Consider the following 23,204-nt stretch of genomic DNA (forward strand, 5'->3'; position numbering starts at 1 on the left):
TGTCCCAAAATACTCCGAAACTCAAAACCAATCATCCTGGCAAGACACAATAGCAGAAATAGATATGGGGAAAGCAGTTAATAGCGGTTTGGGTCTCTAATTCTCAGAACGATCGATCGGGTCGTTACACCAATAGGGGTCTGCCCACCGATTATAACTCGATGGTGGTGAAATACTGTAATACTGTATATATATAGACCCTCTGCTCTCTTGACTGAATAAAGACAAAACTAAACTAAATATAAAGTCCCGATAAGGGAGAATACTGTAACTTATGAGATTAGGATAGTGTATATAAATTTGGGAGTATGAACTTCTCTTTATGCCTCGTTATCAAACATATGTAATTACGAGATCATGCCAAAAGAAGGAAGGGCTTAGCCTTAAAATACCTTATTCGCAATCTTTCCAATCACCGAGTTGAACTCACCTCTTCGCACCTTAATCTACAACAACGATAATAATACTATCATTAAGTTACGAAATGTACAACTATCGCACAACGAACGACCAACTTATTTTGTATTAAAACGGGCAGCATCTCCCCTATAATACTTACTTTCTCCAAATTCAAGATAACACCAACAACACAAGAACAAAATAATAACAACATATATACATTATTTTCCAGCCTTATATACACCATCAAATACTACAAAATAGCCCAACACACCCCAATCTCTTCATACACAAAAAGACCACCGTAGTAGTATCAAACGACCCGAAAATGTTACGACGAACGACCAACCCACCACCCTAAATTTATATGGTGTTTCTCCACCTCCTTCCTCTTCCAAATCCCCATAAAATAGTAGTAAAATACGCATCCCAATAGCAACGCAAAATAGTCCACAAAATAGTCCACTACAAGTGAATGACTCGAACTCACGGCTTCCGATCACCGTCACGTGAGTTCTTACAAGTATAGAACGACTTACCATGAATATACAACAGAAAAAATGGATGAAAGAGAGCAGTAAACTCACCTTATTTGTTGGATAACTCAGCTCCTATCTTGGTTCTTCAAACTCTAGGTTTTACCTCCAATTAGAACTTGAAAATGAGAGAAAATCAATTATGGTTTGTGGGAAATATTTGGGAGGATTTTTGCAGAGCTTATGTTTGGTTATTATGCCTTATTTTCAGTCTAATATATGAAGAAAATAGGCCTTTAAAAGGCCTCTTTGGATGACCCGAAATGGCCCATTTTGGGGCTCTCATTTAAGCAAGTAGGTGACACACCTACTTGTCACCTAGTAGCATGTGCAGTCTCGCAAAAATACCCATACCTCTCTAATCCGATGTTATATTAACAAACTGTTTAATGAGTTAGAAAGTAGACTCATATATCTTCAATTTGATGGGTGGAACACCCCGTAACACTAAGTATATTGGGATAAAATCATAGTTACATTTGACCAAACCTTTCGGTAAAACTTATGAACGTAACTTGTGATGACTTTCATCGACTTTTGTTCCACAACTCGCTTGACTTCAAAACATAACACACGGCTGTCAAACGACTAATATAAATCATAATATAATCTCCTTATTATGTTAAGTGTCACGCCCCAAACCTGGGGAGGTGTGGCTGGCACCCGGTGTCGTGCTGGCCCGAGCGAACCACTCTATAACTCATGATCGTTCGACCAAAACTAGAACATACATAGGTTGAGTTAGCGGAACTCATTTCTTTTGTAACTATCATAGGCCCACATGGTCACAACTCCTAATGTACAATTGTAAGTGGGAAAACATTGTATCACTGAATCATTTTTCTTAAAACATGAATACATATGGGCTGTCAAGGCCTCTGGCATACTGTACAAAATGAACCTCTGTCTACAAAGTCTCTAATATTATTTGACATCAAATGGGACAGGGTACCGGCCTACCCATAAGTATGTAGTAAAACTCTGACACAATGACTTATAGACTCGGCTGCACTCCAAATGAGGTGGAGTCTTACCGATCCTTTGCAGAATGTCAATCACGTCTACTATGAGGGCTCGTCAAACCGATTATCTATACCTGCATGCATGAATGCAGCGTCCCCAACAAAAGGACGTTAGTACGAATAATGTACTGAGTATTTAAGGCAGAACTGAAATATAACAATAAGTCAACATTAATTAAAGACATATAAGAGTCAACATGAATCTTCGAAGTGCCACCGTATATGCATACTTATTATACTTATATATATATATATATATATATATATATATATATATATATATATACAATGCTTCTCTTTAAGACTATTATCCATATCGTATGATGCATGACTGCCCAACTGATCAGTGGTAACTTTCCGACTGGCCGTAGAAAAGTGGTAAATGCATGACTGCTCGATTGGCCGTAGCTCAGTGATAAATATATAACTACCCAATCGACCGTAAATCGGTGGTAAATGCATGATTGTCCGACCGACCGTAGCTCGGTGGTAAATGAATATGCATGTTTGCCCAACCGGCGGTAAATAATAATACATAACTGTCCAACCGGTGGTAACTTCCCGACCGGCCATAGCACGGTGGTAAATAAATATGCATGAAGATGCGTGTACATGTATCACTATATTATAAACATTAACATATTTATCAAATACCTCAATAGGAACTAGATACATATTTAGACATGCTTGAATATCACTTTACGGGAATGAATAACATAGACATCCTTAACTGCTAAGAGTAGAACCACTTATGGAATATCATTACGTTTACGTATCGTTTCTTGGATCATACCAAAAAGAAAAAAAGGATTAACCTTAACATACCTGGACTCTTAAGCAATTGAGACCTGAGTCGCATGAACCATCTTGAGAAGGTTCAAGATTTCAATATCTTGGTCATGCTTGATACGTTCTTAACCAAACATAAAACATACATAAAATATTTACATTCTACAAGATGAAGTAAACACTCTATCTCTTATATTTTGGTGATTCATGGAGACTTTAAACATAATATTTTATTTAGTGGTATGGGCCTACTTAGTAGATGAGTTATCCTTCTAAATGCCACCTTTTATATCAATGTAAGAGTCACTTAGTTAATGTTATATGGCTGCCACGTGAAAGACTTATTAACCTTATCCAAATAAACTAATTAATTATTTAATCTTCCACTAAAATTACTAATTACCTAATTATTTATAAAATTAAAAATTATCTCAAATTACTTAAAATACTACTTACTTTTAACACACTTTATATAACTTACTATCATAGTCATGTGATACCATATAAAATAAATACATACACTATTATTTTATTAAAACATCCATGTAAAAATACATATATTTTCTCAACCTATAATTTTTCTAGTCGCTTATAAAGAGTAAAATTCTTGTACGCTTAATTCTTAAAATGGTAGAAAGATAACCTTGTTTTCTTGTGAGAAAATAATTTTTATATTTACAATAAAGAAAATCTCATAAACTTTCTCATATTATGTATATAATTTAAAGCATATTTGAAAGTAGTAATTTCAATAACTATATAAAATTATATTGTTTCAAACTTTTAATATTTGTTACAAAACTGTTCCACTCAAAATACCATATCTAATGTATATAACGGTATCCATGTTGTTAAACTTACGGGGTCTTATAATAACATAGTTACAAATCATCTATAATCTCATGAATAATCTTAATCCCTTTAAGCACATATGGAATACTACGACTTATCCTAATATTAAAGTACGGGATGTAACATCCTTCCCCCCTTTAGAACATTCGTCCTTGAATGTTAACTCTTAGAGATTTACAAAAATTTCACTAGGGTCTCCTCTGTAAATTAAACTAAAATCCAAACTATATCTGAAGTCTCGACTATTCACAACCTTTTGTACTTGAGTATCTCGTAGCTTTTTCACCTTTATCTTACTTACTCCTCAATCTCGTATCGTATCTTCTGTTTCTTTCATACTCTCCCTTCAACATAGGAGGGAATTTCGCCTTAAAGCTCTACTGTGATACCTGCACCTCTGGTGCATACAAAAACTAGCGAAAGCTTCATACTGACTTCTTACGACTCAGCTCTATGACACGATCTGGAAACGAAAAAAGGTAACATTTCCTAAATGCCCTATAGCCTCTCAGTTATAAATGTGGCATGCAACACACCCATAAGTGAGACTCTACTAGGCACGGCTTTGTAGACTCCCTAGGACACGACCCTCTATGATACCACTTTGTCATACCCCAAACCTGGGGAGGCATGGCTGGCACCCGGTGTCGTGCTGGACCGAGCGAACCACTCCGTAACTCATGATCGTTTGACCAAAACTAGAACATACATAGGTTGAGTTAGCTGAACTCATTTCTTTTGTAACTATCATAGGCCAACGTGGTCACACCTCCTAATGTACAACTGTAAGTGGGAAACCATTGAATCATTTTTATTAAAACATGAATACATATGGGTCGTCAAGACCTCTTACATACTGTACAAACTGAACCTCTGTCTACAAAGCCTCTAATATTATTTGACATCAAATGGGACAAGGTACCGGCCTACCCATAAGTCTATAGTAAAACTCTGACACGCTGACTCATAGACTCGGCTGCACTCCGAATGAAGTGGAGTTTTATCGATCCTTTGCTGAATGCCAATCTCGTCTACTATGAGGGCTCGTCAAACTGATTATCTATACATGCAGACATGAATGCAGCATCCCCAACAAAAGGACGTCAGTACGAATAATGTACTGGGTATGTAAGGCAGAACTGAAACATAACAATAAGTCAACATTAATTAAAGACATATAAGAATCAACCTGAATCTCTGAAGTGCCACCGTGTATGCATACTTATTATACATATATATATATATATACAATGCTTCTTTTTAAAATGCTTCTTTTTAAGACAATTATCCATATCGTATGATGCATGACTGCCCAACTGATCAGTGGTAACTGCCCGATCGACTGTAGCGAGGTGGTAAATACATGACTGTCCGACCGACCGTAACTCAGTGGTAAATGAATATGCATGTCTGCCCAATCGACGGTAAATAATAATAAATAACTGCCCAATCGGTGGTAACTGCCCGACCGGCCGTAGCACGGTGATAAATGAATATGCATGAAGATGCGTGTACATGTATCACAATATTATAAATATTAACATCTTTATCAAATACCTCAATAGGAACTAGATACATATTTAGACATGCTTTAATATCACTTTACGGGAATGAATAACATAGACATCCTAAACTGCTAAGAGTAGAATCACTTATGGAATATCATTACATTTACGTATCGTTTCTTGGATCATACCAAAAAGAAAAAAAGGATTAGCCTTAACATACCTGGACCCTTAATCAATTGAGACGTGAGCCACATGAACCATCTTCAGAAGGTTCAAGATTTTAATATCTTGGACATGCTTGATACGTTCTTAACCAAACATAAAACATACATAAAATATTTACATTCTACGAGATGAAGTAAACACTCTGTCTCTTAGATTTTGGTGATTCATGGAGACTTTAAACATAATCTTTTATATTAGTGGTATGGGCCTACTTAGTAGATGAGTTATCCTTCTAAATGCCACATTTTATATCAATGTAAGAGTCACTTAGTTAATGTTATATGGCTGCCACGTGAAAGACTTATTAACCTTATCCAAATAAACTAATTAATTAGTTAATTTTCCACTAAAATTACTAATTACCCAATTATTTACATAATTAAAAATTATATCAAATTACTTAAAATACTACTTACTTTTAACACACTTTATATAACTTACTATCATGGTCATGTGATACCATATAAAATAAATACATACACTATTATTTTATTAAAACATCCATGTAAAAATACATATATTTTCTCAACCTATAATTTTTCTAGTCGCTTATAAAGAGTAAAATTCTTGTACGCTTAATTCTTAAAATGGTAGAAAGATAACTTTGTTTTCTTGTGAGAAAATAATTTTTATATTTACAATAAAGAAAATCTCATAAACTTTCTCATATTATGTATATAATTTAAAGCATATTTGAAAGTAGTAATTTCAATAACTATATAAAATCATATTGTTTCAAACTTTTAACATTTGTTACAAAACTGTTCCACTCAAAATACCATATCTAATGTATATAACGGTATCCATGTTGTTAAACTTACGGGGTCTTATAATAACATAGTTACAAATCATCTATAATCTCATGAATAATCTTAATCCCTTTAAGCACATATGGAATACTACGACTTATCCTAATATTAAAGTACGGGATGTAACATCCTTCCCTCCTTTAGAACATTCGTCCTTGAATGTTAACTCTTAGAGATTTACAAAAATTTCACTAGGGTCTCCTCTGTAAATTAAACTAAAATCCAAACTATATCTGAAGTCTCGACTATTCACAACCTTTTGTACTTGAGTATCTCGTAGCTTTTTCACCTTTATCTTACTTACTCCTCAATCTCGTATCGTATCTTCTGTTTCTTTCATACTCTCCCTTCAACATAGGAGGGAATTTCGCCTTAAAGCTCTACTGTGATACCTGCACCTCTGGTACATACAAAAACTAGCGAAAGCTTCATACTGACTTCTTACGACTCAGCTCTATGACACGATCTGGAAACGAAAAAAAGGTAACATTTCCTAAATGCCCTATAGCCTCTCAGTTATAAATGTGGCATGCAACACACCCATAAGTGAGACTCTACTAGGCACGGCTTTGTAGACTCCTTAGGACACGACCCTCTCTGATACCACTTTGTCACACCCCAAACCTGGGGAGGCATGGCTGGCACCCGGTGTCGTGCTGGACCGAGCGAACCACTCCGTAACTCATGATCGTTTGACCAAAACTAGAACATACATAGGTTGAGTTAGCTGAACTCATTCCTTTTGTAACTATCATAGGCCAACGTGGTCACACCTCCTAATGTACAACTGTAAGTGGGAAACCATTGAATCATTTTTCTTAAAACATGAATACATATGGGTCGTCAAGACCTCTTACATACTGTACAAACTGAACCTCTGTCTACAAAGCCTCTAATATTATTTGACATCAAATGGGACAAGGTACCGGCCTACCCATAAGTCTATAGTAAAACTCTGACACGCTGACTCATAGACTCGGCTGCACTCCGAATGAAGTGGAGTTTTATCGATCCTTTGCTGAATGCCAATCTCGTCTACTATGAGGGCTCGTCAAACTGATTATCTATACATGCAGACATGAATGCAGCATCCCCAACAAAAGGACGTCAGTACGAATAATGTACTGGGTATGTAAGGCAGAACTGAAACATAACAATAAGTCAACATTAATTAAAGACATATAAGAATCAACCTGAATCTCTGAAGTGCCACCGTGTATGCATACTTATTATACATATATATATATATATACAATGCTTCTTTTTAAGACAATTATCCATATCGTATGATGCATGACTGCCCAACTGATCAGTGGTAACTGCCCGACCGACTGTAGCGAGGTGGTAAATACATGACTGCCCGACCGACCGTAACTCAGTGGTAAATGAATATGCATGTCTGCCCAATCGACGGTAAATAATAATAAATAACTGCCCAATCGGTAGTAACTGCCCGACCGGCCGTAGCACGGTGATAAATGAATATGCATGAAGATGCGTGTACATGTATCACAATATTATAAATATTAACATCTTTATCAAATACCTCAATAGGAACTAGATACATATTTAGACATGCTTTAATATCACTTTTCGGGAATGAATAACATAGACATCCTAAACTGCTAAGAGTAGAATCACTTATGGAATATCATTACATTTACGTATCGTTTCTTGGATCATACCAAAAAGAAAAAAAGGATTAGCCTTAACATACCTGGACCCTTAATCAATTGAGACGTGAGCCACATGAACCATCTTCAGAAGGTTCAAGATTTTAATATCTTGGACATGCTTGATACGTTCTTAACCAAACATAAAACATACATAAAATATTTACATTCTACGAGATGAAGTAAACACTCTGTCTCTTAGATTTTGGTGATTCATGGAGACTTTAAACATAATCTTTTATATTAGTGGTATGGGCCTACTTAGTAGATGAGTTATCCTTCTAAATGCCACATTTTATATCAATGTAAGAGTCACTTAGTTAATGTTATATGGCTGCCACGTGAAAGACTTATTAACCTTATCCAAATAAATTAATTAATTAGTTAATCTTTCACTAAAATTATTAATTACCCAATTATTTACATAATTAAAAATTATCTCAAATTACTTAAAATACTACTTACTTGTAACACACTTTATATAACTTACTATCATGGTCATGTGATACCATATAAAATAAATACATACACTATTATTTTATTAAAATATCCATATAAAAATACATATATTTTCTCAACCTATAATTTTTCTAGTCGCTTATAAAGAGTAAAAATTCTCGTATGCTTAATTCTTAAAATGGTAGAAAGATAATCTTCTTTTCTTGTTAGAAAATAATTTTTATATTTACAATAAAGAAAATCTCATAATTTTTCTCATATTATATGCATAATTTAAAGCATATTTGAAAGTAGTAATTTCAATAACTATAAAAAATCATATTTTTTCAAACTTATAACATTTGTTACAAAACTGTTCCACTCAAAATACCATATCTAATGTATATAACGGTATCCATGTTGTTAAACTTACGGGGTCTTATAATAACATAGTCACAAATCCTCTATAATCTCATGAATAGTCTTAATTCCTTCAAGCACATATGAAATAATACAACTTATCCTAATATTAAAGTACAGGATGTAACATTAAGCACCCTACTCTCACCCCAAAAGTACATATTATAACATTCCCAACTTGTCGAATTTCGACGAAACATTATTTTCTTCAATTCCTTTAGCTTCTAAACCTTCCAACCCTCTTTGTACTTGTTATTCATGATATTCAATATTTGTAATTTACAAGGTAACATGATTAACTTATTTTATTTACTTTCAAATATTATCTCATTTTTGGTCCTTCATTAGTTTGCTTACGACGCACTTTTACGTACGAAAATATAGGGTGTAACATCATTCCCCCCTTGGGATTATTCGTTCTCGAATGTTTACTATTAGAGACTTTGAAAAACATTTCCAGAGTCTCCTCCGTACACTAGACTAAAACCAACCTGCACACAGTCAGAAAACATACTATGCATGCCACACATGGCCAATGTTTATAAATAGCAATACTTTGCCTCACCGACCGTAAATCATAAATACTGAAAGTCAAAAATAAAAGCTTACCTGATGACCTGCTAGCCTGAATAGAGTTGTGTTGTAGCATCCCATCTCGAGCCATATCTTCAGTTTGAAATAGGTGGGTGTATTTAGACTTCATTTCTTCCTCCAATTCCCACGCCATCTCTTCTACATTCTTGCTCCTCCATAAAACCTTCACGGAGGCTACCTCCTTATTTCGTAGCTTGCGGATTTGTCGGTCTAGGATGGCAACTGGAATTTCCTCGTATGACAAGTCCTTTGTAATCTGTACATTATCCGTGAGCACCACTCGGGTAGGATCACCAATGTACTTCCGTAGCATAGATAGGTGAAAAATCGGATGGAAAGACTCCAATTTTGAGGGCAACTCTAACTCATAAGCTGCTTGGCCCACTCTTCGAATGATCCAATAAGGCCCAATATACCGTGGTCTAAGATTGCCTTTCTTGCCAAACCTCATCACGCCCTTCATAGGTGATACCTTTAAGAATACCCAATCATTAACCCTGAACTCTAAGTCTAGTCATCGCACATTAGAATATGACTTCTGATGACTCTGAGCTATCAATAGTCGCTCCCGGATAAGCTTTACTTTCTCTATGGCGTGCTGAACTAGGTCTGGCCCATGTAACCCAGATTCTCCAACATCAAACCACCCTATAGGAGATCTGCACTTAAGCCCATACAAAGCCTCATATGGAGCCATCTGGATACTGGAGTGGTAACTTTTATTATATGCAAACTTGATAAAAGTTAGATGTTCATCCCAACTTCTTTTCAAATCCAACACACATGCTCGTAACATATCCTTGAGCATCTGAATTGTGTGCTTGGCTTGTCCATCAGTCTGTGGATGAAAAATTATGCTGCGATTCACCTGAGTCCCCAGACCTCTCTGAAATGACCTCTAAAATGTGTTGTAAACGGAGCTCCGCGGTCAGATATGATAGAAACCGGTACTGTGTGTAGCTGTACTATCTCCTTAATATATAACTTTGCATAATCTTTTATTGTATATGTAGATCTGACCGGTAGGAAATGAGCTTATTGCGTAATCCTTTCGACTATCACCCATATGGAATCGAACTTACAATTAGAACGAGGTAAACCAGTGATAAAGTCCATGTTTATCGCCTCCCATTTCCATGCCGAGATCTCTATAGTCTGCATTAGCCCTTCTGGCTTCTGGTGCTCTACCTTCACTTGCTGGCAACTAGCACATTGGGCGACAAACTCAGCAATGTTCTTCTTCATATCGTTCCACCAGTACACATCCTTAATGTCATGATACATCTTCGTCGACCCAGGATGGATGGAGTACCACGAATAATGTGCCTCTAACATAATCCTATCTCGTAGCCCTGCTACATCTGGAACACACAGACGACCCCTATATCTGAGAACCCCATCTCCATTGAGCTCTAACAATGGCTTCTTCTATTGCAGAACTCGCTCTCTCAACTCGACCAACTCTGGGTCCTCAAACTGCCTTTCCTTGACTTCAGCTATGAGAGATGATTTTGCAGTGTTTTGGAGAACAACTCCACCATCGTCAGAATATACTAACCGAACCCCCAAACAAGCCAATTGATGAATCTCTCTAGTTAATTGTCTTTTCTCAGCCGCTACATGTGCTAAGATACCCATAGATCGGCGACTTAAGGCATCTGCTACAACATTAGCTTTCCCTGGATGGTAGAGAATGTTAACATCGTAATCTTTCAATAACTCAAGCCATCGCATCTATTGAAAATTCAACTCTTTATGCTTGAAGATATATTGTAGGCTTTTATGATCTGTAAATACATCAACATGAACACCATATAAATAATGTCATCATATCTTAAGTGCATGGACAATCGCAGCTAACTAGAGGTCGTGGGTCGGATAATTCCTCTCGTGCTTCCTCAACTGCCTTGAAGCATACGCAATTACCTTCCCATGTTGCATCAGGACACATCCTAACCCGACACCTGAGGCATCACAATACATGGCATAACCCTCTAGACCCTCTGAAAGTGTTAAAACTGGCGCTGAGATCAACTTGTTCTTAAGCTCTTGGAAACTCCACTGGCAAGCCTCCGTCCATTGAAACTTAGTTGCTTTCTGCGTCAACTTCGTCAATGGTGCCTAAAGGGAAGAAATACCCTATACGAACCTCCGGTAGTATCCTGCTAAGCCTAGAAAGCTACGAACCTCTGTCAGAGTGGTAGGTCTAGGCCAAGATTTCATGGCCTCAATCTTCTAAGTGTCTACCTTTATACCTTCATCTGATACAATATGCCTAGAGAATGCTACAGAGTTCAACCAGAACTCACATTTAGAAAACTTAGCATACAACTTACGATCACAGAGGGTTTGTATTACCGCTCGCAGGTGGTCTGTATGCTCATCCTCTAAACGGGAATAAATCAGAATATCATCAATAAATACTATCACGAACAGATCTAAAAATGGCTGAAATAGGCTATTCATCAAGTCCATAAATATGGCGGGTGCATTCGTCAACCCGAAGGACATGACAAGGAACTCGAAGTGGCCATATCGGGTCCTGAAGACCGTCTTCGGAATATCGTTTTCCTGAACTTTGACATGGTGGTACCCCGACCTCAAATCTATCTTTGAAAAGCATTTATCCCCCTGCATCTGATCAAACAAGTCATCGATCCTTGGAAGTGGATACTTATTCTTAATAGTTACCTTGCTCAGCTGCCTATAATCGATACACATCCTCAATGAGCCGTCTTTCTTCCGCACAAACAGTACCGGTGCACCCCCAGGTGAGGTAGTGGGCCTGATGAAACCTTTCTCCAGCAAATCTTTTAACTGCTCCTTCAATTCGGCAGGTGCCATTCTATACGGAGGGACGGATATTGATCGAGTTCTTGGAAGCAAATCGATGCTAAAATCAATCTCTCGCTCTGGAGGAATACCTGGAAGCTCATCTGGAAACACATCTGCATACTCTTTGACTACGGGAATAGACTGAAGTGTAGGTATCTCAGCATTTGCATCTCTAGCTCACACAATATGATAAATTCACCCTTTTGCGATCATTTTCCTCGCCTTCAGATAGGAAATAAACCTACCTCTAGGCGTCGATGTATTACCTACCCATTCAAGAACTGGCTCACCTGGAAAATGAAATCCAGCTGCTTTTTCTCATCAATCAACTATGGCATAGCAAGCTGCCAACTAGTCCATACCCATGATAGCATCAAAATCCATCATCTCTAGCTCAACTAGGTCAGTTGAGGTCTGAAGACTACAAATTGTCACCGTACAACCTCGGTAAACCCGTCTAGCAATAATCGATTCTCTGACCGGTGTAGATACCGCAAAAAGATCACTTAGTATTTCAGGCATTATACCAAACTTCCCCACGACAAATGGGGTAATATACGATAAAATAGATCTTGGGTCTATCAAGGCATAAGCATCATGAGAGCAAATGGTCAATATACCTGTCACAACGTCTGGTGAAGACTCCTGGTCCTGTTGACCCGCTAAAGCATAGATACGGTTCTGATTACCACCTGAAATAGAACCTCTACCTCTGCCATGACCTCTACCATCCAAAGACTGAGACTCGTGTCCTGAAGGATGCACAGACATAGATGATCCTGTTACTGAACTCGCTAGTTGTGCCATTCCCCCAGAATCTCTATTTGGGTAATCTCGCATCATATGCCCCGGACGCCCACATGTATAACAAGCATCAGAACCTGCTCAGCATTGGCCCAAGTTTCCTCTACCACAAATTTCACACCGCGGCGGAAATGACCATGTCTGCGCAGAACCTCGTTGTGGCTGTAAACCCGACGCCCGTGAGCTCTCACCTGGTCCTGACTGAGTATAGCAGTCATACCTGTAACCCTGTAGCTGAGGTGGCGGAAGCCCAGATGGTCGTCCGAAGTACTAGGGCCTATAACTACCCTGATATTCCTCCTAAGACCTAGGAAATCTCATCCTCTTACGTTGCCCTTGCTCAGCCCTCTCTGTACCCTGCTGCCGATGCCTACCGCTTTCTATATTCTGGGCGAATGCCTGAATTCAGGAGATATCCATACTATCCTGCAATGCAGCGGTGGCACATGCCTTGGTTAACTCTGGGGCTCACCCTGCTATATACCTATGAATCCTATCCCACATAGTAGCAACTATGGATGGTGCATATCTGGCCAATGAGTCAAACGGAGACTATACTCTCGAACACTCATATTGCCCTGCTTGAGGGCTAGAAACTGATTGACTCGAGCATGTCGGATCTCACACGGTAAGTACTGGTCAAGGAAGGCATCTGAAAAGTTCTCCCAAATAGCTAGAGGTGCATTACATCCCCTGGACCTCTCACATCCCTCGTACCAAAGGATGGCTATATCTCGGAGTCAAAAAGCTGCTAGCTTAACTTCCTCTTTCTCCGTGGCATGCATAACCCGAAAGATCCTGTGAAACTGATCTATGAAATCCTGCGGGTCCTCCCTCTGATCTATCCCTGTGAACTCTGGGGGGCTCAAAGCAATAAACTCTAGGACCCTTGAACTCCCAGACCCCTCATAAGATCCTGCGCTAGCTGATGCCCTAGCCTGTTGTTGGGTAGCTACCAACTGTGTCAACAAATGCACCGCACTCCTCAAGTCCTGATATGGTGGAAATAGAGGGGGAACGGTATGTGCGGTATCCCTAGGAATCTCCTCAGGTGGTGGAGGAGCAGGTAATGGCTGAGTAGGGGTCTCGCCTTCGGCCTCAGACTGGGCCCCATCTACTAGGGGTACCCTACTAGTCCCCTCACCTGCTATTGTATCTCTCCTCTGGCTAGCCGTAGTCTTCCTAGTCACCATCATATGTACATGCAAACACCAACACGTAAGTTTAACTCAAATTTCCTATAACTCAGTTCTATAGCACGATTTAGATTTGAAAGAAGGGTAACCAACTCCTAAATGCCATGTAGTTCCCTACTTATATAATGTGGTGCACAACACATCTATAAACAAGACCCTACTAGACAAGGCCTGTAGACTCTCTAGGACAGAACTGCTCTGATACCAAGTTTGTCACGCCCCCCAGGTTCGGGGCGTGATAGTAAATCAACGCGTACCCAGTAAGTATCCCACCTAACCTCGAAGAAGTAGTGATGAGGGGTCAACTCGGACACTTACTATGGGCTATAATTAATATACCAATGATATAATTAAACATAGATCACGTAGAACGGATGTAAACCCAATATCATGAAATAAGTAAACAATTCTTTTGTTAATAAGAAATTTCTCAAAATTCATTTTCATCGTTTAACAATTTATATCTCCGGCCAATGAAGCAGTATCAATTATTATAATTTCACAAGCAATTAATACAATCATGCGCAAGTAATGCCGAGGTTGTACGGCCTGATCCAACAAATATATATAAGTTGTGCACTGGCGAGGGTCGAACGGCACGAACCATAGATGCATCTATTACCCCGCTCGCGGATCATACATGCGACGTTGTCAAATATAAATTTATCAATAAATCATGAATTTATTACCCCGCTCGCGGATCATAAATACAACGCGGTCAAATATAAATTTATCAGTAAATCATAATCCTTTTCTTGATTCTTTACAAAATAAAGACAATTAGACTTGAAGATTTTACCCCGCTCGCGATCATACATGCGACGCAGTCAAATATAAATTTATTAAGTTATTATAATATTCCTAAATTTCTTTTCGAAAATACGAAGTCCAAATGAAAACTTTTTGAAAACTTAATTTCCTCAATTTAAATTTTTCTCAAGACAATTAATACGCAAACCTCAATCTTGCTTCTTTTCAAGGCAAACAGTAACCACAAATCAAATATCAATATCAACAAGGCAGGATGTAAACCTAAAACTACCCAAACATAGGCATAGCTAGTAGTTACGTACGGACTCTCGTCACTTCATACGTACGTAGCCCCCGCAAGTAGAAGCACATATTTAATCAATTCACCTATGTGGTTAACTCCCTCTTACAAGGTTAGAAAAGAGACTTACCTCGCTCCGAAATTCCATAAACGACTCCAAAGCCTTTCCAGCAACTCAAACCGATGCCCAACGCTTCAAAACTAGTCAAATAAGATGCAACCCAATCAAAATATGCTATAATACTCATAATTAATCAATTTATAATAATTTTCAACTCCGCTCGAAAAGTCGATAAAAGCACCCTCGAGCCCACGTGCCAGGATTCCAAAAATATTCGAAGATAAACTTTACCCATAATCTCACGAACGCAAATATACAATTTATTCTCAATTCAATACCAAAATTCGTGATCAAAATCCAAGAATACCAATTTCTAGGTTTTTCTTCAAAATCTCAAATTTCTACTAATTCCCATGTATAAATCCTTATATAATTTAAGTATTTAACTTGCAATAAGTGGGAATCACTTACCTTGACATAGATGACAAAATTCTCCCTTCCAAGAGTTCCAAAAATCGCCCAACCAAATGAAAAATGGGTGAAATGAACTCAAACACCGCTTTAAAAACATTCTTCCCAACCCGACCTTCGCACATGCGGTCAAATAGCCGCTTTTACGGCTCCGCACCTGCGAAAATTCCATCGCAGGTGCGGTTCAAGCTCAGCCAAACATTCCCGCATCTGCGCTCCATGTAGCGCATCTGCGAGTCCGCTTCTGCGGTCAATACGTCGCACCTGCGCCCATTTCCCGCTCCTGCGTTGCCCACATCGCACTTGCGCCTTCGCAGGTGCGCCCAAATGTTCCGCACCTGCGGTTACTGACCAGCCTCCTCTCCTTCGCACCTGCGAGCTCGCACCTGCAACCCTTTTCATGCAGGTATGATTGCACCAGGTATCAGCTGCCTTAGCATTTCATCAGAGTCCAAACTCGATCCGTTAACCATCCGGAATCCTCTCGAGGAACTCGGGACCTCAACCAAATATACCAACACGTCCCAAAATACATCACGAACTTAGTCTAGCCTTTAAATCACATCAAACAATGGTAAAAAGATGAATCACCCTCCAAATCAAACTTAGTAAACTTTGAAACTTCAACTTCTAAAATCGATGCCGAAACGTATCAAATCACGTCCGATAGACCTCATATTTTGCACAAAAGTCACATTAAACATTACGGACCTACTCCAACTCCCGGAATCAGAATCCGACCCCGATATCAAAAAGTCCACACCCGGTCAAACTCTCCATAACCTTCAAATTTCAAACTTTTGCCAAATGACCTACGGACCTCCAAATGCACTTCTGGACATGCTCCCAATACCAGAATCACAATACGGATCTATTCCCATGCTCATAATCCCAAACGGACATCGATAACATTGAAATACACCTCAACCCAATTTTCATGAAATTCTTCCAAAATTCCAACTTCCATAATAGGCGTTGAAACGCTCCCGGGTGATCCAAAACCCGATTCGAACATATGCCCAAGTCAAAAATCATCACAAGAACCTGTTGGAACCTTCAAATCTCGATTTCGAGGTCCTTTACTCAAAACTCACACTTTAGTCAATTCCTCCAACTTAAGGCTTTCGAAAATAGAATTTTCTTTCCAAATCAACTCCGAACTTCCCAAACTTAAATTCCGACCACGCGTACAAGTCATAATACCTGAAGTAAAGCTGCTCAGGGCCTCAACCCGCTGAACGACGCGCTAGAGCTCAAAACAACCGGTCGGGTCGTTACATTCTCTCCCACTTAAACATACGTTTGTCCTCGAACATTCTAAGAACTATTCTGGAGTTGTCTGAAATCACCGTTTTAACACCTCGTGCTACCACAACTCAGTTGAGCATATTAGCTCGAGCAAATCTGAAGATCATCTCCTTTGTTTAGGCAAATAAGCCTTAGAGCCAAATTCCAGCATATGAACACCGTTTCAATCACTACACGATGTACCAATACATGATTGTATACTCTCACTGAATTCACACCATGCACCGCATTATTCACATGACCATAATAACATCCTCTGACGACAATAGCCGAAATCCTATGAATTTGATGCCCACAACACACCTCATAACACATTTAAGTCTTGTTCCAATTCTTGAAATGCCACGACAGAGAAGATGTGTAGAACTCATAGCCACCTGCTGAATTACAATTTATGGAGTCTCTCCTCCCGACAAGAACCATTACCTCATTCTGGACTGAATAACAATATTTACTCTTTAATATGCCTCATATAAATCTGATTGCACTGATCCCAGGTCTAATAATCTCGTCTCACCCTAGTACAAGCTGCTCAGGTAATAAGCCACCTCAGACACTGCAAAAGCCTCATATGATGCCACAATGCGCTAACACGCTACGAACTCGAATGCAATACATAAGGAAAACGAACTCTCGAAAGAACTACTCAACCCGACTAGCTAATTTAAATAACCGAAAAGATGTTATGAACTTTCCCCAAAATATCACCCTCTAATTCAAACTTAGTGAACTTTGAAACTTCAACTTCTAAAATCGATGCCGAAACGTATCAAATCACATCTGATAGACCTCAAAGTTTGCACAAAAGTCGCATTTGACATTACGGACCTACTCCAACTCACGGAATAGGAATTCGATCCTGATATCAAAAAGTCCACTCCCGGTCAAACTCTTTAAAACCTTCAAATTTCTAACTTTCGCCAAATGACCCCGAAATGACCTACGGACCTCCAAATGTATTTTCGGACGTGCTCCCAATACCAGAATCACCATACGGATCTATTCCCATGCTCATAATCCCAAACGGATATCGATAAAATTAAAATACACCTCAACCTAATTTTCATGAAATTCTTCCAAAATTCCAACTTCCATAATAGGCGCTGAAACGCTCCCGGGTAATCCAAAACCCGATCCAAACATATGCCCAAGTCAAAAATCATCATACGAACCTGTTGGAACCTTCAAATCCCAATTTCGAGGTCGTTTACTCAAAACTCACATTTTAGTCAATTCCTCCAACTTAAGGCTTTCGAAATTTGAATTTTCTTTCCAAATCAACTCTGAACTTCCCAAACTTAAATTCCGACCATGCGTACAAGTCATAATACTTGAAGTGAAGCTGCTCAGGGCCTCAACCCGCTGAACGACGTGCTAGAGCTCAAAACGACCGGTCGGGTCGTTATATTCTCTCCCACTTAAACATACGTCCGTCCTCGAACGTGCTAAGAACTGCTCTGGAGTTGACTGAAATCACCGTTTTAACACCTCGTGCACCTACCCGTGCAACCACAACTTAGTTGAGCACATTAGCTCGAGCAAATCTAAAGATCATCTCCTTTGTTTAGGCAAATAAGCCTTAGAGCCAAATTCCAATATACGAACACCATTTCAATCACTACACGATGTGACAATACATGATTGTATACTCTCACTGAATTCACACCATGCACCGCATTATTCACATGACCATAATAACATCCTCTGACGACAATAGCCGAAATCCTATGAATTTGATGCCCACAAAACACCTCATAACACATATAAGTCTTGTTCCAATTCTTGAAATGCCATGACAGAGAAGATGTGTAGAACTCATAGCCACCTGCTGAATTACAATTTATGGAGTCTCTCCTCCCGACAAGAACCATTACCTCATTCTGGACTGAATAACAATATTAACTCTTTAATATGCCTCATATAAATCTGATTGCACTGATACCAGGTCCAATAATCTCGTCTCACCCCAGTACAAGCTGCTCAGGTAATAAGCCACCTCAGACACTTCAAAAGCCTCATATGATGCCACAATGCGCTAACACGCTACGGACTCGAATGCAATACATAAGGAAAACGAACTCTGGAAAGAACTACTCAACCCGACTAGCTAATTTAAATAACCGAAAAGATGTTATGAACTTTCCCCACAAAATCACCCTCCAATTCAAACTTAGTGAACTTTGAAACTTCAACTTCTACAATCGATGTCGAAATGTATCAAATCACGTGTGATAGACCTCAAATTTTGCACAAAAGTCACATTTGATATTACGGACCTACTCCAACTCCCGGAATCGGAATCCGACCCCGATATCAAAAAGTCCACTCCCGGTCAAACTCTCTAAAACCTTCAAAGTTCTAACTTTTGCCAAATGACCCTGAAATGACCTACGGACCTCCAAATTCACTTCCGACGTGCTCCCAATACCAGAATCACAATACGGATCTATACCCATGCTCATAATCCCAAACGGACATCAATAACATTGAAATACACCTCGACCCAATTTTGCATGAAATTTTTCCAAAATTCCAACTTCAATAATAGGCGCTGAAACGCTCTCGGGTGATCCAAAACCCAATCCGGACATACGCCCAAGTCAAAAATTATCATACGAACCTGTTGGAACCTTCAAATCTCGATTTCGAGGTCGTTTACTCAAAACTCACACTTTAGTCAATTCCTCCAACTTAAGTCTTTTGAAATTAGAATTTTCTTTCTAAATCAACTCTGAACTTCCCGAACTTAAATTCTGACCACGCGTACAAGTAATAATACCTGAAGTGAAGCTGTTCAGGGTCTCAACCCGCTGAACGACGCGCTAAAGCTCAAAACGACCGGTCGGGCCGTTACAATTGAGATTAAATTATATAATACTCATGACCAAAACAAGACAAAATTAATTTATAAATAAACAAAGACAACATGATAAACTAGAAACAGAATAACATAGCACCTCATCCAATTAAACCCGTGTGCATCGGCTTATATTTACCAAATTCTTGTCACTACAAATTCACTAAATAATATTACTTTAAAACACTTAGCCTTTTACATCAAAATCTCTCATATCAAACTACTTCGGAACACCTAATTTTTCTAATGGATATTCAAGATTATAAAGGATCTTAGCAAGTAAGTCAAAGTAAAGAAATCATGGATAAATCATGTAAGGCAGAGATGTCAGAATTGCATTAAACTTATCAAAACTCAATTGGCATGAATATTCACAGCAACTTAAAAATGCAAAAAGGGAGGAAAAGAACCTCAACAGTGACTTCCTCGACAGCGAAACGAACTAACAAGAACACTTTCGAACCAAAACCCAAAACTCGACGAGAACTTTAAAGCGCGAATCTTGAACGGAAAATCCCCAACTTTGTGTGCTTTGTGAGAATAGAATGGAACTTGAGATTGAGTTTTTTCCTCCTCTCCCGATACCAGTTAATATTTGTGCTATATATAGAATGAGTGTGTGTATGTGTGTGACAGATGTGTGGAAGTGTGTACGTGAAAGAGTAGGGGCCATGGGGATTGGGAAGTTAAAACTTAGGGAATGTGAGACTGTTGGGGAATTTTATGAGGGGAGACGTGAAGGAGAGGGGAAGTGAGGGGGTTAGGGAAAAAGCAGATCGTGGGATTAGATTAGGCTAAAAATGGGGATTATAGGATTGGGATAGTTATTAGCAAATATCAGATTTTGAGATAAAAATTTGTTAACAAACTTTATCTTTGTGACTTTAACTTCATTTTGCTTTTTTTATTTATTTTTAAAGGATAAATTAAGATAAGAAGATTAACCAACATGTCTTACAATATAGGAAAACTAAATATTTACATGTACTTTAAATGATACTAAGAAAGATTATATAGCTTACTTATTAAAATTCTAATTAAAAGAAACCATATATATATATATATATATATATATATATATATATGATTTTTTTTAGAAATAAAATTTATACTCTAAGAAAGTGACTATTTTTGTAGTTTTTTTTTAATAAAACCTATTAAGAGTAAGATAAAAGTTTAAAATATTAAGATTAGACCTAAAAGAAATATTTACACTAAAATCGTATAGAATTTGGATGTGGTCAAAAATTAGGTGTTCACAGCATGCCCCTCTTTTCTTGAAAACATGAAGAGTTTTCAGGCAAAGAAAATGAACAAGGTGACTGATTATTTACCTCACTATTATTTAAAAAGGAAATAAGATAAATGAAAAAGATGTGACCGAGCCTTGGTTTTAGGAACCCTTCATATCCCGTGTTATAAGGGAATCAGGTCACGTGTAGTTCAAGTGGAAGAAGAGTGAAGGAGTATACTTAGAGGGAGAGTCGAGTGAAGTTCCGTCGAGGTTCCGATCCGCAACTCCTATCATTACATCAAAAGAAAAATAAAATTACATATTCTTGAAATCTAAGAGCTACAAAATTCCTATCTAAATGCTATCTCGAGTCTTGTCTTGATTCTTGACTTGCTTCCCCCATTAACTTTAGACTGAAACTTGATATTCTCGATGCAACAGACTAGGAAATATTCTCACATTCCTATTTCTTAATCAGATGATGAGAAGATGGATCTTGAAATCCTATGTCTCTGCATGCATTATGTCAAAGCTGGTTCAACTAGTATTGAGACATCTAATCCGTACTTCACAGAAAAACCTGCAAGCCATCAAAAACAAACAAAACAAACAAATGTTTTCTGCCCCAGTTTGCACTAGAAAATTTTTATGAGTTATTAAAAATACAATAAACTATCTTTCTATTGCAAAATAAAGAATTGAAAAAGAAATAAGATTTTTTTTAATATTTTATTATATTTTATAATAGAGATTGTCGTACCCTATGTTAACCAGAAGGAAGGTAATCAGGGGATGTAGTACCCTGTGTTGACAATAAGATGAGGCTCGTGGTAGTCTAGGATGCTACTAGGGAATGTCATACCCTATGTTTGCAACAAGAAATGCAACCAGGGGATGTAGTACCCTATGTTGGCAATAAGGTGAGGCTCTTGGCACTCTGGGATGCTACTAGGGAATGTCGTACCTTATGTTCTCAATAAGAAATGCAACCAGGCGATGTAGTACCCTGTGTTGGCAATAAGATGAGGCACTAGGCACTCTAGGGTGCTACTAGGGAATGTCGTATCCTATGTTTGCAACAAGAAATGCAACCAGGGGATGTAGTACCCTGTGTTGGCAATAAGGTGAGGCTATTGGAATTCTAGGATGCTACTAGGGAATGTCGTACCTTATGTTTTCAATAAGAAATACAACCAGAGGATGTATTACCTTGTGTTGGCAATAAGATGAGGCTCGAGTGCTACTAGGGAAAGTTGTACCCTATGTTTGCAACAATAAATGCAACCAGGGGATGTAGTACCCTATGTTGGCAATAAGGTGAGGCTCTTGCCACTCTGGGATGCTACTAGGGAATGTCGTACCCTATGTTTGCAATAAGAAATCCAACCAGGGGATGTAATACCCTATGTTGGAAATAAGGTGAAGCTCTTGGCACTCTAGGATGCTACTAGGGAATGTCGTACCCTATGTTTGCAACAAGAAATGCAACCAAGGGATGTAGTACCCTGTGTTGGCAATAAGGTGAGGCTTTTGGCACTCTGGGATGCTACTAGGGAATGTTTTACCATATGTTTGCAATAAGAAATGCAACCAGGGGATGTAGTACCCTGTATTGGCAATAAGGTGAGGCTTTTGGCACTCTAGGATGCTACTAGGGAATGTTGTACCCTATGTAGGCAGAAAGTAATGCAGCCAGGGGATGTAGTACCCTGTGTTGGCAATAAGATGAGGCTCGCGGCACTCTGGGATGCTACTAGGGAATCCCATACCCTATGTTGGCAATAAAATGAGGCTCGTGGCACTTTGAGATGCTACTAGGGAATGTCATACCCTATGTTGGCAATAAAATGAGGCTCGTGGCGCTCTGAGATGCTACTAGGGAATGTCGTACCCTATGTTGGCAATAAAATGAGGCTCGTGGCACTCTGAGATGCTACTAGGGAATGTCATACCCTATGTTGGCAATAAAATGAGGCTCGTGGCGCTCTGAGATGCTACTAGGGAATGTCGTACCCTATGTTGGCAATAAAATGAGGCTCGTGGCGTTCTGAGATGCTACTAGGGAATGTCGTACCCTATGTTGACAACAAGTAATGCAACCAGGGGATGTAGTACCATGTGT

General features: G+C 38.6%; 1 protein-coding gene across 1 annotated transcript; it reads right to left on the reverse strand.

Moving 5' to 3' along the window:
• Positions 1-13,644: 13,644 nt before the first annotated feature.
• LOC138905452 (uncharacterized) lies at positions 13,645-14,097 on the reverse strand. Its single transcript, XM_070193976.1, has one exon. The coding sequence runs from the start codon at positions 14,095-14,097 to the stop codon at positions 13,645-13,647; it is 453 nt and encodes a 150-aa protein (XP_070050077.1).
• Between the last annotated feature and the right edge of the window lie 9,107 nt (positions 14,098-23,204).

This window comes from Nicotiana tomentosiformis, chromosome 2 (assembly GCF_000390325.3).
Source record: "Nicotiana tomentosiformis chromosome 2, ASM39032v3, whole genome shotgun sequence".
NCBI classification, from domain to species: domain Eukaryota; kingdom Viridiplantae; phylum Streptophyta; class Magnoliopsida; order Solanales; family Solanaceae; genus Nicotiana; species Nicotiana tomentosiformis.